The sequence below is a fragment of the Chenopodium album genome, chromosome 2 (genome assembly GCF_948465745.1).
Source record: "Chenopodium album chromosome 2, dcCheAlbu1.1, whole genome shotgun sequence".
Lineage (NCBI taxonomy): Eukaryota > Viridiplantae > Streptophyta > Magnoliopsida > Caryophyllales > Amaranthaceae > Chenopodium > Chenopodium album.
The window spans coordinates 20,334,818-20,349,326 of record NC_137835.1 but is presented as its reverse complement, the minus strand read 5'-3'; the positions used below and the strand labels follow the sequence as shown (position 1 = coordinate 20,349,326).

Sequence of the window (14,509 nt, the reverse complement as noted above, 5' to 3'; positions counted from 1 at the left end):
AGTCGAAAGCTTCATTGTAAGTCATTCTTATTGGTGTGTATTCTTCAATGGTCCGTTTTGCTTGTGGCTTAGGAGCATTGAGTTCTTCATTAAACCCTTGGGGAGAATTTTGTTCAATGGCCATCACCCGATTTGCTAATCCTTCTACCACATTCAAGAGCATGGCAATGACATCTTGCAGTTTTCGAATGTCCTCTTTTAGACTTGACGAGTCTTCCTTGGTATTATCTAAGAAAAGACTTTCATCCTCCTCAATTATGGTCACTTCATCGAGAGAGGTCATATAAGCTGTCTCGATCATAGGCTCTCCTACAGGTGTGATAAGAAGTGATGGATCAAAGGATGCTTGGTCATCTTCGATGGCTAGAATCTCGGAAGTTTCATTGTCATCGATCAGATCTTGAATGGCTTCTTTGAGTTTCCAACACTCCTCGGTGTCGTGATCCTTTCCTTGGTGATATTTACAATGCTTATTAGGATCCCACTTAGGTGGCCTGGCTTCTGGAATCGGATCTTTGATGGGCCCTATGGGCATGACTAGTCCTTTGTGATGTAGCTTCTCGAAAGTCGTTTCATAACTCATGCCAAGTGGAGTGAACACCCTTTTTGATCTTTGGATTCGTGGTTTAGAGGTGTTTGTAGCATGTACCTCACTAGAGGAAGAAGAAGGATGGTCGCTCTTCTTTCCTCTCGCACTATTATCTATCAGAAGTTCATCTTCAATGTCAATGCCTATATTGTAAACAGCTTTGAAAGTATTCAAGTCGTGTTGGTACTTTAAGTGCTTTGAATACTTCCCTTGGAGATTCTTGATAAAAATCCTCACAGATTCTTTTTCGGTATGAGCCTTGACCATATTAGCAGAAGTTTCCCTCCATTTATTGAAGAAAGAAGTGAACCCTTCGTTTTCCTTTTGTTTTAACATCTCAAGTTGTCTGTGGTCTGTTTCGTCTTGGATGTTGCACTTATATCTATCTATGAAAGCGTTTGTTATCGACTCCCAAGAAGAGGTTTTTTCTTTCTCGAGAGAAAAGAACCATTGTTGACAAACGGTTTCGAGAGATAGTGGGAACAGAGAGGGGAAAACCTTCTTATCGATACCCTTAATGCTCATTATAGTTTCAAAAGCTCTTAGATGGAAGTAAGGGTTATCTGTTGCCTTGAATTTAGGGATGTCAGTGGCGTTGAACTTATGCGGAAGAAGTTCCTTGTCCAGCGAGACCCCTTGTGAACTCATGCCCTGAAATTTATAGTCACTAGATAGCTTGCTTAGACTCTCTTGCATGAGGTTCATTTGTTGTTGCTTCACGGGATCATCGACCCTAAGTGCGAGAAGTTTCAGTGTCTCAGTCACAGTAGCCAGTTGATTCTTAAGATCATTAACTTCTTCTTGAGTTACCATTATCTTCTTAGCCTTCCTCTTTTGACGAATCGGTTTATCAAAAAGCGAGACTTGAATAAAGAGGTTGTCCTTGATTAATCGCCCTTTTCTCCTTGACCAAGTACTGTGGGAAAGGAATTTGGGGATACTTATTGTTAATTATTGACTCAAACTTTATTCAACATGCGATTGATGGAGGAAGTGAAGAAAAATTGGAATAGAATGTGAAAGAAGATTTAGATGGAGGGATATGAAGAATTAGGAATAGAATGTACCCCCCAACTCAAATGACGGAAAAGGCCGACTCATGCATGAACCTAAGACATGGTTAAGGTGACATATACTCAAAGCGTGTGCTAAGATTAGTGAGTGTATGTGACATGTTAAGACTCGTGTCATGACCATGTGGCTAGACTATGTGACCAAGACTCGATTAATGACTTGACAAGGTGTTATTGACAGTGAGAATTAACCGAATTAATTAGCAAACTGGTTAATTAGACCCTAGGTGATGACTCGACCCATAATCCGAACTGTCGGCCAAGCGACAGGACTGGCGTCACATTGTGGAGCTTGGCGCCAGACAACATATCTGTCGTCAGGCGCTACACACCATAGTGTGGCGCTACAGCTCAGACTTTGGCGCCAATAGTGGAGCTTCGGTCTGGGACTATTTTGGGTATTATTAGTCAACTGGGGTATGCCTAAAGTCGTACTAGGTCAATTCAGATTAAAATATATTAGACTTTATTGACTCAAATTAATTAATTGATTAATTAATTAATTAGGCAAAGTTCTTTAAGTCATTAATTTATTTAATCTCAACACAAGTCAACAAACGGTTAAGAGAAACATAGAATATATATGCACAACAAATAATGCACAATTAGTCAAGTAGGCACAATATGATGCAATGAGTTTGCAACCTAACCATGGCTCTAGTTCTCTAAAGTTCGGGATATGGTTTAGTCAATAGAGGGTCCATGGTTAATTGTCCGGATGCACCGCGCGGAAGCCTAACCGTGAAGGGTTGGCGCGAGTGGATGGGACACCGCGAGTTTTAGAAAAAACTCGCTTCCATGGTTTGGTGAATTCAACATCTCGGATGTACCCTTTGTTGCACGGAGCGTTCAATCGGGTAGATGGAGCATGAATTCCCAGAGGGTTATGTCCATATATAGAACACATATGGGTTTCAGAAAAGTGAGAAAAAATTCAGTCAGGAAGTAGGATCGAGCAAACAATACGAAAAACCGGTCGAAATTAGAACGCATATTTCTGGCTCGGTATTGGGGGAAATTGGCGCCAGCAATCAGAGACTGGCGCCAACTTTTAACTGTACCGCCTGGCGCCAATACTGGCGTCTGGCGCTACGGCTAAAAGTGTGGCACCAAGCTCTGGCCCCTGACGCTACTTCCCACATGCCTCAGCAGCTTTCTGTGCTCGATAAAATCTTCCAGTTTCGCGCGGTGTTATTTCAGTCCTAGTTGTGAAAGACATTCCTCAAATTTCCTACGTGTAAAATCCTATGTTTTTGACTCATTACGGATGGTCTTTCCAATGAGATCCTTTTTATGCATATGACAATAATGTTAATCAAAATTACGCACATGAAATACTTAGAACTTTTCGAGTCTCATCCACTCATTCTAAATCATTGCCGAAACAAATTCAGGAATTAAAATAGAAATCCTCCCCAGTGGAGTCGCCAAAAACTGTAGGGAATAATTTCAAGCTTTTAAAATCCCACTAGCTTGAACCCCACTGTGATTATACACTAAAGTACGGTGGCGTCCAAAAGGGAAGAAGAAAGAGCAAAAGAGTCGCCAACAAGTTTTTAAGGAACTTGTAAACCGTTCACGGGGTGAAGGTTACACCCCTTAACGATCCAAGAGATCGTCAACTCCATAAGGTCATGAACCAAATAAGGGTTCGGGGATGATGGTACAAATCCAACCTAAAAGAGATTGAACCTGCCCTAATAATAGGCCTCTACTTTATTCTGCTCGTATTCATGTGCGCTTTTTGATTAACATGCAATCAATAGATTAACCCTAAACCTGTTTATCTATGTTGGTTGAATATTAATGCACAAATAAACTATTATTGGCGATCACTTGAATTATAATCACATTAACCCTAAACAAGATTATTAATTATCTTATTAAGCGCGATGACAAGTACAAAATTCCCTTTAAACATGCAATAAAGGTGATCAAGCAATAAATAATATCAAGCAACAATAATAATCATAAATAATAATTATGAACAATAACGAATATCATAATCATAGCAATCATAATTAATAATAATCATAATAATCATAATTATAATAATATTCATGTTAAAGCAAAATAAAAGTAAGATCCTAGGCATGATACTAACAAGATTAATAACAAACCCTAGCATGTCACTAAGCAATAAAAACTAAATCTTTAACCCTAACATGATACTAACAATCATAAATATTAGGAAGAACATAGGAAGCATCATAACAATCATATTTAATATTAAAATTACCCTAGACATGATACTAGGAATATCATAATAACAATATAAACATGATTTCTACATCATAACATCAATTAATCAATTAAAGTACTTACTTTGATGCTTCGTATCTCTTTCTAATACCAAAATACACACGTTAGTAACTTCAAGGAAAAATAACAAACAAAGCAATTAAATAATTAAAATAGAGATTTGGGACCAAACCCTCAGAAATTAAACCTTTCACGTCTAGGGCGAAGGCAACTTCGAATATGGCTAGGTGTTTCTAGATCTTGTGAATGCGGAATTTTGTATGAAAACAAGTAAAAAGAATTGAATGAAAGATGAATGCTAAAGAATTAATGATTGTTGATGAAAATTGTTTGTAGGTGAATGTAGATGATGAATTGGTCCATGAAAACGGAGTTTTTGATACGAAATTTATAGAGAAAATCAGCCAAAAAAGATAATTTAACAAAACAGAGTCTGACGCTCAGGAAACAAGGTTGGCGCCAACCCTGGCTAGCTAGCGCCAGGCACCAGTGGCTAGCCTTGATCCTAACGCGTTTTCGAAAATCCGATAAGTTTACCGTACTGGAGGATAAAATAATATAATTCCTTCGAAAATGCTATTTGATTTTGATTAAAACTCTGAAAAGTCAACAAAGTCAACTTATCAATGCTAATTGAATTAGGAATGAAAAGAAACTTCTAGAAGATTCTAGAAGACCAAAACCATTCCTAATTGCATTAGGAATGATAAATCATATTAGGCCCTCCCGTAGATCATTGGGTCGCACATAAAGCTCAAACCGGGCCCAGTTTGGTAAATTGGCCATAACTTCCTCAATATTCATCGGAATTGGGCTTATAATATATCATTGGAAAGGCCTTTGCATACCCCATCCAACTACACTACTATTGGACTCATATCATGGACCAAACAAACTGGATTGGCTGTTTTCTTTAAAATAAAGTTTTCAAAAGACAGAAAGAAGAGAAAAGAAATAAAAAAACTTTCCGCAACACTAGACCTTTCCACACTTTCGTTTCATTTGACTATGATTCGACGTGAAAGGTACTCATCACTGGGTTTGGTTTTGGGGAGACACAAATGGGTGTCTACAATACCCAACTATTTTTCCTTAATATATTCAACGACAATTTCACCAAATGCCATTGAGCACTTTAAAAATTCACCAAATGCCATCGGACTTTTCAGAATTCACCAAATGCCACCCAGTTTTTTAAAAATTCACCGAGTGCCATTATGACCAACGGCCGTTAACTCCGTTAGTCATTAGGGGTTAATCATGACACATGTCACGATATAATTGGTCAATTTATCTTAATTCATAAAAATTTAAAAAAAAAAAAACAAAAATTTAAAAAAAAAAAAAAAAAACCCAAAATTTTCCCAGCCATCTCCACCAGCACCAATCCCTAGCCCCACCCCTTACCTCGCCGGAAAACGGCCGGCCACAACTTTAACCACCAAAAATCGGCCGGTCGGCCCTTTAGCGCCCCATCTGACCCACCGCCGACCCCCAAAACCACCCACGCTGCCCGCCTTGACCCCATAACCACCCACACGTACAGTCGCCCCGACCCCAAAAACCACCGATAAAACGCCACTCCTCCCTTCTCCCACCGTTGAAACAACCGATTTCGAGGGTGAGGAAAGGGAGGAGGGGCGATTTTGACGATGGAGGTAAGGAGAGGGTGCTTGATTTTGGCGATTTTGGTGACGGAGTTAAGGCAACCGATTTTGATGTTGGTGGTTTATGGGGTCGAGGCAGTTTGTGTGGGAGGTTTTGGGGGTCGGCGGTGGGTCAGGTGGGGCGCTTAAGGGCCGATCGGCCAATTGTTGGTGGTTAAGGTGGTGACCGGCCGTTTTCCAGCGAGATAAGGGGAGGGGCTTGGGTTTGGCAGTGGTGGGTAGGTGGCTGGGAAATTTTTTTTAATTTTTTGTTTTTTTTTTTTTAATTTTTATGAATTAAGATTAACGGTCCAATCATATCATGACATGTGTCATGATTAAACCCTAATGACTAACGGAGTTAACGGTCGTTGGTCATTAATGGCACTCGGTGAATTTTTAAAAAACTGGGTGGCATTTGGTGAATTCTGAAAAGTCCGATGGCATTTGGTGAATTTTTAAAGTACTCAGTTGCATTTGGTGAAATAGCCGTATATTCAATCGTGACTCAATTAGGGGCCTATTTTTTTTATCCGCCCTAGGCCACCAAAATCTCAGAAACGGGCCTGGGAATTGAATAAGGGGCTAATCTATTACATAATTTATGATCATTGATGAACAATATGAAGTATGAACAATGATAAACAATTTTTGAACAATATGAACAATGTTTAATGATTTTAATTTTGTTGAACGATTGTTGAACAATAATTATAAATTAGAAAATTAATTAACATTACAAAAAATAGATTTTTATAATTTATAATTATTTTTTTTTAATAATAATACATGTATTTAAAAAAAACGAAAAAAAAAATCAATTTTAATACATTATGGATATTAAAAATAATTCAAAATGAAAATAAAATACTAAATATGGGTCAATCAAATTTTGCCATATCAACAAATTGTGGTGTTATTTTTAAAGAATGTGACATTGTAGAATTTCCAATTAGTTGCAACTTGCAAGATCAGTACCTATTATGGGACAACTTTCCTATTATCTTCTTTCTTTTTGGGTTAGTGGCATAGTTATAGTTACATAATTAGGATGACTTTGATCAAGGGTTTTAATTAAGGTTTTGTTTAGCTTTATTGGAAGCAATTGGACAATTTTAATAGCAATGATACTCTTATCAATAATACTTCAACTCGTAATTAAAAAGCACGTTCTCACATTACGCTCTTCTACCAAAATAGATGACCAATGGATAGGATTAAAAGGCAAAAAATGCCAAATTTTATCACTGAAATGCCGCTATATAAACAGCATTCCATTTGTGCTACTTCGTGTATATTTGCGGCCAACATTAAGGTCACCCTGAGAACCTTAATAGAGTCACTTTGTGCGAGAGTAGACATGGCAGAAGACGAGATTTGGGCTACTCCTCGATATCAAGAACCCTTTGATTTGTTATCTGGTGAGCTCTCAAACACATTTTACTTCACTAGAATTTGTATTTGTAATTGTTTTGAATTTGATGAATTTATATTCGTCTTGATACATTGACATTTTATTATTAATATAGAATATTACATTAGCATATTACATTTACATGTTTGAAGTTCCATTTTAAAGAGATTAGTTAGGAATGTTAAAAACACTGCATGTTGCAATTATTATAGAGTAAAAGAAATACAAAGTACTTTGTAGTAGTCAAACTCAGTTAATTCTCACACATAATTAACGGCATTAACATATACTTCTTTTATTTTTTTAATTGACACGTTTATTTAGTCACATTTGCCAATGTATAAGTTCAACCATTAATATCGATCTCTAATCACCGACTAGTTAAAATTATAAATAGTTGACATTTTTAATATATATATCATGACGAATCTAATTCTGCATAAGTTATTAAAATCGGGATTCTGCTTTGAATTGGAAGGGACTATCAGAATCGAATCGTAAAATCGAATCGTAGAACCGTAAGATTCTACCGACATGCATAATCAAGACATTATGTCTAAAGTTAATTAAATATATTTAAATTTTGAGTTTGAAACCTAATTATTGATATAAAATATTTATTTACTCATCAAACAATTAATAATTGACAACATATATTTATAAATAAATATATGGGTATGTTTTAAATTTGTAAGGATTATGCTAGTTAAGAGAAATATGTAAAATCGGGTGGAATCGTAAATTGAATCACATGACATGCATAAATCGTAGAATCGTAAGATTCTAAGATTTAAATCGGGATTTTAATATATTTTTCATTACGTATAAGGGCCTGTTCATATTTACTGAACTGAGTTGAGCTGAACTGAGTTGAGCTGAACTGAACTAAACGGATTGGAGCTGAACTGAACTGAACTGAACTGAACTGATTGGAGCTGAACTGAACTGAACTAAGCTGAAATGAATATTTTATGAGAGGGGGAAATTAAGAGCTGAACTGAACTGAACTGAACTGAACTGATTGGAGCTGAACTGAATTGAAAATAAGTAAATATGAACAGGCCCTAAATCACAAATACGGTCATAGAAATGTGTATTAATAGTGTTAATTCAAAATTTGTCAACTAAAAACACGGAAGTAGTATATTGACTTGCTGTATTTGTTCTCAATGCTGACATATGAAAGACAGGAGATGGCCAGAATACTTGAACTACGGCATACCTCTATATAAAGCTGCACTACGGGGAGACTGGGAAGCTGCTCAACAAATCTTGTCCGTACATTCAGAATGTATTGCTGCAAGGATCACAAATAGGGGTGATACTGCTCTGCACGTCGCCGCTGTTGCAAGGCGCACCGAGTTTGTGTCACGCTTGTTGACGTTAATTGTACCCGAAAACATTCACCTATTAGCTCTGAAAAACAACATTGGAAATACAGCACTTTGCCTAGCTTCTGCTTCTGGTAATGTTGCAATTGCAAAGATGATGGTTCATCATGACAGTGAGCTGCCACTAATTCGCGGAAATCAACGTTTGACACCCCTTCATATGGCCGCTTTGCTAGGCCATCGGGAGATGGTTATGTATCTCTTACCCCTCACCTTGATACATCTCTCACATGAAGAACGCGTTTTCTTTTTATAAGCACAATCAATACTGATTTATATGGTATGTCATCCACTCGTCTTACAGGCCTGCAGTCATAGCGCGTATATATTTGAGCACATCTTTTATTTATAATTGATTTAAACTATGTTAAATGATCAAATGCAGATATATCTCTTGAGATGTTAAGTGATCATCCAGAATTGGCAATAGCTCGGGATGAGAACAGCAATGAGACACCACTACATGCACTGGCTACAAAGCGTCTGAAGTCATATAGAACTCAACTCGGAAAATTCTGCATTAAATGTCAGCTTTTTCTATACCCTTTGATGATAAGTTAATGTATTTTAAGAGATTTTTGAATTATTGGCTTTCTGTGAATTGAAAGTTGACGAGAATTTACACCAGTAACAAGTCTAAAAGAAATTATATGCCAAATTCAATTGACAATTTACAGAGGATTTAGAAGTTTACTCTAGTGCCTTTTAGGCTAGTTTGGCAACATATTTTAGATGATTAAATGTGCTGAAATATAATGACACTTCACAAAATTGAGTTATTATTTACAAGCACCTTAAAATTAGTGTTACTTTGACTATCATATCGTGTTGGCCTATGGAGCAGTGAATTTATAAAGTCTGATTTCAATCCTTATATCTAGTTAACATTTTCGGAGGCAACGAGGAAACTATTCGACAGCATAAAGCTTTTCAACTATTGGAGCGTGTTTGGGATGTAGTACTACAGCAAAGGCTCGGTAACATAACAGAACTGATAGAACACCCATGGCAGGTATTATTTGAAGCAGTAGAAGTGGGAAATGTCGAGTTTGTGACAACTATACTTTGTTCCTATCCAGATCTAATATGGAAAATGAATGACAAAAGACTAAGTATATTTCATATTGCTGTTAAATATCGCCGGGAGAAGATATTTAGGCTGATATATGATATTGGGGCCATTAAGGATTTGCTGGCAATATATGTGGAAGCTGAGACCCATAACAACATGCTTCACTTGGCTGCTGTGTTACCGCCTTCAGATAGACTTAATAAAACTGTATCTGGGGCTGCTCTTCAAATGCAGCGCGAAATGCTGTGGTTCAAGGTGAGTAAGTTCTCATCAGTTCAGTGAACATTGGTATAGCTCAAATATTAAAGTGGATGCCCCAGTTTCTCATGGTGACAAAAAATTTTGTTTCTCACATGGCATTTTCGTAAATAAACCAACAACTTTATTCAACTTTATTTAACCGTGAGCCCACAATAATAAAAAAGTTGTTGATTTATTCACGAAAATGCCCCCATGATAAACAAATTTCGTTTCTCACCATGAAAAACAAGGAATTTCCCAATATTAAATCAGAAAAACTAAAAAATTCATGCTGTTTCTGTTAACTTATCAGGTAGTTAAAAACCTTGTACCTCAACTTGCAGAAGATGAAAACGCTGCAGAGAAAACACCACGTGCTTTATTTACAGAAGAGCACAAGAAATTGAGGAAAGAAGGAGAAGAGTGGATGAGAAAGACAGCTAGTTCTTGCAGTGTTGTTGCAACTTTAATCGCAGCTGTAGTTTTTGGGGCTGCATTAAAAGTGCCAGGTAGTGATAATGGAGCACCTGACGACGACCCTTTGAGTCATGGGGGGTGGCTTTGGGTGTTTGCAATATCAGACTCCCTATCATTGGTGTCATCAACTGCTTCGATCCTAATGTTCTTGTCGATCTTGACCTCAAGATATGCAGAAGAAGATTTTCTATAGTCTTTGCCTCGCAAGCTAATCGTAGGCCTTACCTTGCTTTTCATTTCTATAGCAACTATGATGATTGCCTTCACTGCGACGTTTAACATCATTTTTAAGCATGGTTTGTTGTGGATTGGCACTGCTGCTTTAGCATGTATACCCATTGTCCTATTCGCGGTACAAGAATTTCCTCTCTTACTAGAGGTTTATCGTTCTACTATTGGAAATGCTTTCATTTTCAAGCCTCAGCATCAGCTCTTTTGTGAGGTTCATCTTCCAAATAATTAGAGCAGAGAAAGCAGTCAGACTAATTAACTGCAGTCAGAACATTGTTTTTCAAACAAAAAAACAAAACAAAACTTTGGACAATGATTCTTGAAATTCTTAATTATTTTTAATTAAATTATTATTGTTTCAAGTATTACTACCTCTAATCCTTAATGTAGAAAACATAATAAACATGTAGGAACTGAGATAGTAATTAAGAATAATATCTTGTTTTATTTCTATAATTGTATCTACTATTTCAACAAAGGGTGAGGTCAGTTGGGAATTTCTCCTTTCAACAAAGGGTGAGGTCTTTTTCTGTTAGTTGCACTATTTAAAAAAATAAATAAATAAAATCCTCATCCACTCTAAACTCCCACCCTCCCTCCCTATAGGCTCTGTTCTTTTCATTTTACTAGTACTACAATAAAATTCATAAAACGACCACTAATTATTCAACACGTAGCAATTTTAATCGGCTTACCCAAACATAATAAGTTAGGTACTATTTTAAGGATGTCCAAAGACGGACCGCTATGTGTTAATCAGTAGTGGGGATCTTTTAAAGAAGAATGTCAGGTAGTTAGGACAACTTTACAAGAAATAATTTTAACAGCTAAATTAAGACGGCGACAGTATATCAACATTTGCAAACGGGAAGGGGAAAAGCCACTAGGCTCACTAATGTTTTTTAAAGCTACGACAGTTAGTTGTAATCACAATCTAATATTCTTACATCAAGGGTTACACTTTAACAAGATATAACTCAATAATAATCATCATAGTTTATAATCCTAACTATGATGATGATTAGTTGTAACACAATTACATAAACTTTGTACATATGCTACTAAATTTCTACTAGTTAAAGCTACCAGAATTTGCATTGTTAGCCAATGCTAACATAAAATCTCTGTAATCCCCTTCAGGAATGGCTTGACATATTGCATCTCTAAGTTCCATCCCATATTTCTTCCTGTATACCTTTTGAATATCACCCATATCGATCTCAGCTCGGCTCACCATCAACCGCGTCAAGGATCCCTTGTTCGTATCCTCGCCTTTCATCATGCAACTATGCAACATCTACAAACACAAATTAAACAGCCACAACTCACTATATGAAATTAAAACATATATAAGACCTATTTTATTCATCTAAATTTATATACCTTGGCATAGTATTTGGGAGGGTCTTGAATGCAATCAACTAAATTTCTCAATGAGTCCTCAAATTGTGTCGAATTAACCTTCTTGAGTTGCTGCATTGTAATACAAAGGCTGGTATGTTAGGTTCTGTTAAGTAATGCTTATATATGTAACGGAAAGTTGATGGTTGAAGCCAAGATTAAGAGGTAGTTGTACCACCTTAGTGTAACTGTGGCCGAAGATGCGTTTATACGACGAAAAGGTGAGTTTAAGCTGAGGGATACTTCTTTTACTTAGAATTTCAAGAACTACAGCTTGATTAATGCATCCTGAACTTGCTTCCCCTGTTTGATAGAGCCTCATTGCATCACATTTTGCTATGTCTTGGCTCACGTCAACATTGTGAGCTTGATGAGATGTTGCCAATGCTACCAAAATCTATAAACCAATTAAAAAAAAAAAAAAACATTCCATGAATTTTTTTTGTATACAAGGAGTCTGTTACACTATTGTACATATTCTTACGTACAATTGACCACTAGAACTTATTACGGAGTATGTTGAATCTGAAGTCACATGACTCGAATCCAGATTAGTCGGAAACCAACTTTAAAGGAATATGTAGTTTGATTGTCAATTTTTTGCCGTCCTATAACTAAGGCCTTTAGGGGCTTTCCTAGGGGGTTTGGCATAGTGCTAAATTTTCATCCTAGTAGTTGATTTACTAGGCCATACAACATACTAGTGATTCATTATTACTCCAAAAGGATTGGTCATAATTTGTTGATGTCCTTTCGACAATACTATTGTTATCATGCTACTTCATTGATTTGTTTACTTCTTTTGTTGAAAAATTCATCCCATCATTATTTGCCTTTTTACTAGATAGCTATTTCTTTTTTAGGAATGGTTTTTATGAGAATCTTTTGAAATGTTTTTTTTTTTACTTTTAGTAAATTAGCACTTACAATAAAAAGTTACATGCATTCTAAGGTAGTCTTATGTCAATGAATTTCACCTAACTAACTTTACAAGTAAACACGTAACAAATCACCTCTTAAGAACATAAAAAGTTCTCTCAAAAAATAAAAAGTCACTCAAACATAGCACTCCGTGTGAAAAACTATTTAATAGTAAAAGAAATCAACGGTTAAAAGATAGATGAAACTACCCAACACTTTTTTGGTGCAAAAAAAGAAACGTTAGGCAATACCCATACACTCAAGTTCGGACAATTTTGTGCAACCTCTTCTGATCCCTCAGCCTCTCTTCCCACATATTCAACTCACCCGAACCAATTTTTGCTACATTTTCTTTTTCTACAATTGAAGTTCTAAACTTCTGATCATAATGTTCCATTACATCATAAAAAAATAAAATAAAATAAAATAAAATAAAATAAAAAGAAAGAAAGGGAGTAACTTCGTTTACATATTTACTCCATATTTTTTAATACAGAACGTAACTTCTACTGTATAATTTTTATTAATACACGATTAGAAATATTAATGCCAAAAAAATAAAGGGAGTAAGTTATTTATTATGCCTTATGTAGTTATGTGAATAAAATAATAATACCAACCAAACAACACGTTCTAAAGATAGTGTATAACAGAAGAAAAAATCAAACAATATAATACTCAATTTCATTATCATTTAAAGTATAATCAGCAAAAAAAATACAAATTAATTTGTGAAGTAAGCATACATACCTTTTGGCAAGGATGAGGAGGTTCTAAGTTGACAATATCATGATCAAGTTGCCTCTTAAACCTATTTTGATAAGCCTGTTTAATCATAAGAATATGACTTGATTTCCTACCAACAAAAATTTCAACCAAAGCCTTAAAATCAGTCTCATTTTCTTCAAGGGCATTCTTAGCAAAACAAGCATCTCTTTCCCATGGATCAACCATCCATAACAACAAGGCCTCACATGTCGCGACCGAGAATTTAGTCTCCTCATTGCTTGATTTACCACTCAACATCATCTTAACCCTTTGCAAATGACTCAATAAATCTTCATTATACATTGCTTTATAAGTCTCCCTTATTTCCCTCCTCTCGGCTTGTGTTGATCGTGTCGCGAGTGTTTGTACCATGGTGCTTAGCCTCCCCCATGACTCGTAAATCGCCTTACAATCACTCTCATAGGATGAACTTTGGTTCTTTGAGTAGTTTGGGTTAGCCATTTCTTTAAACTAAGCTTACAATAATATGTTAAGGTTTTTTAAGGGTTGTTTTGGCTAGTGAGTTTGCATTTATGTGAGTATTTATAAATGTACTTGGGGTGCAAGGAAGGAATATGGCTTTTAAAAGTAAGTAGGATCCATTATAAAAGGGGGGAAAAGAATGATGGGATATAATATGAAAAAATAGAGTTGGCCTAAAAAATACAGATGGACTAGAATTGGCTTCTAGTGAAAGTTTTGTGACTTTCCTAGTAGACAATGACTATGATGAGTGTGTAATGAACGCTTTGTAGAAAGAATTGTTATTAGACTTTGTACACATTTCAATTTCTTAATTGATTGTCCCTCTTCTGCTTTTCAGTTTGACTTGTTGACCCTCATCACATGCCTTTTAGTCAATTCCTTACTCCAAAATACTTGCAATATACTTGATTTAGACGCTGATATTATAAGTGTCAATGCAGGTATTCGAATAAAAGTGAGATAAATTTTCCAATTTTAGAGAATTTTGGGATTGATTATCATCTTCCGTTGTGGGCCTTGTGGCTATCAAAATAAATAT

At 36.0% G+C, this 14,509-nt stretch overlaps 2 protein-coding genes across 2 annotated transcripts; one reads left to right on the top strand and one right to left on the bottom strand.

Moving 5' to 3' along the window:
* Positions 1-8,163: 8,163 nt before the first annotated feature.
* Positions 8,164-8,936, top strand: LOC145570262 (uncharacterized). Its single transcript, XM_081629302.1, has 2 exons — positions 8,164-8,488; positions 8,761-8,936. Exons 1-2 carry the CDS (start codon positions 8,164-8,166, stop codon positions 8,934-8,936), a joined length of 501 nt encoding a protein of 166 aa, XP_081485428.1.
* Positions 8,937-11,452: 2,516 nt separating this feature from the next.
* On the bottom strand, positions 11,453-14,065 carry LOC145584260 (annexin-like protein RJ4). Its single transcript, XM_081641144.1, has 4 exons — positions 13,468-14,065; positions 11,975-12,193; positions 11,779-11,868; positions 11,453-11,692 (listed from the first exon to the last, which is right to left on the bottom strand). The coding sequence occupies exons 1-4, from the start codon at positions 13,945-13,947 to the stop codon at positions 11,468-11,470; spliced, it is 1,014 nt and encodes a 337-aa protein (XP_081497270.1). The 5' UTR covers positions 13,948-14,065; the 3' UTR covers positions 11,453-11,467.
* Positions 14,066-14,509: the final 444 nt, after the last annotated feature.

Bases quoted from the DNA above. Each gene is read 5' to 3' on its own strand.
- LOC145570262 (XM_081629302.1), top strand. From the start codon at position 8,164: ATGAAAGACAGGAGATGGCCAGAATACTTGAACTACGGCATACCTCTA. The intron at 8,489-8,760 runs GTGAGCTGCCAC...GATCAAATGCAG, and splicing joins GATGATGGTTCATCATGACA to ATATATCTCTTGAGATGTTA.
- LOC145584260 (XM_081641144.1), bottom strand. From the start codon at position 13,947: ATGGCTAACCCAAACTACTCAAAGAACCAAAGTTCATCCTATGAGAGT. The intron at 12,194-13,467 runs GTATGTATGCTT...ATTGGTTTATAG, and splicing joins CTCCTCATCCTTGCCAAAAG to ATTTTGGTAGCATTGGCAAC. The intron at 11,869-11,974 runs GTGGTACAACTA...ATTACAATGCAG, and splicing joins TCGGCCACAGTTACACTAAG to CAACTCAAGAAGGTTAATTC.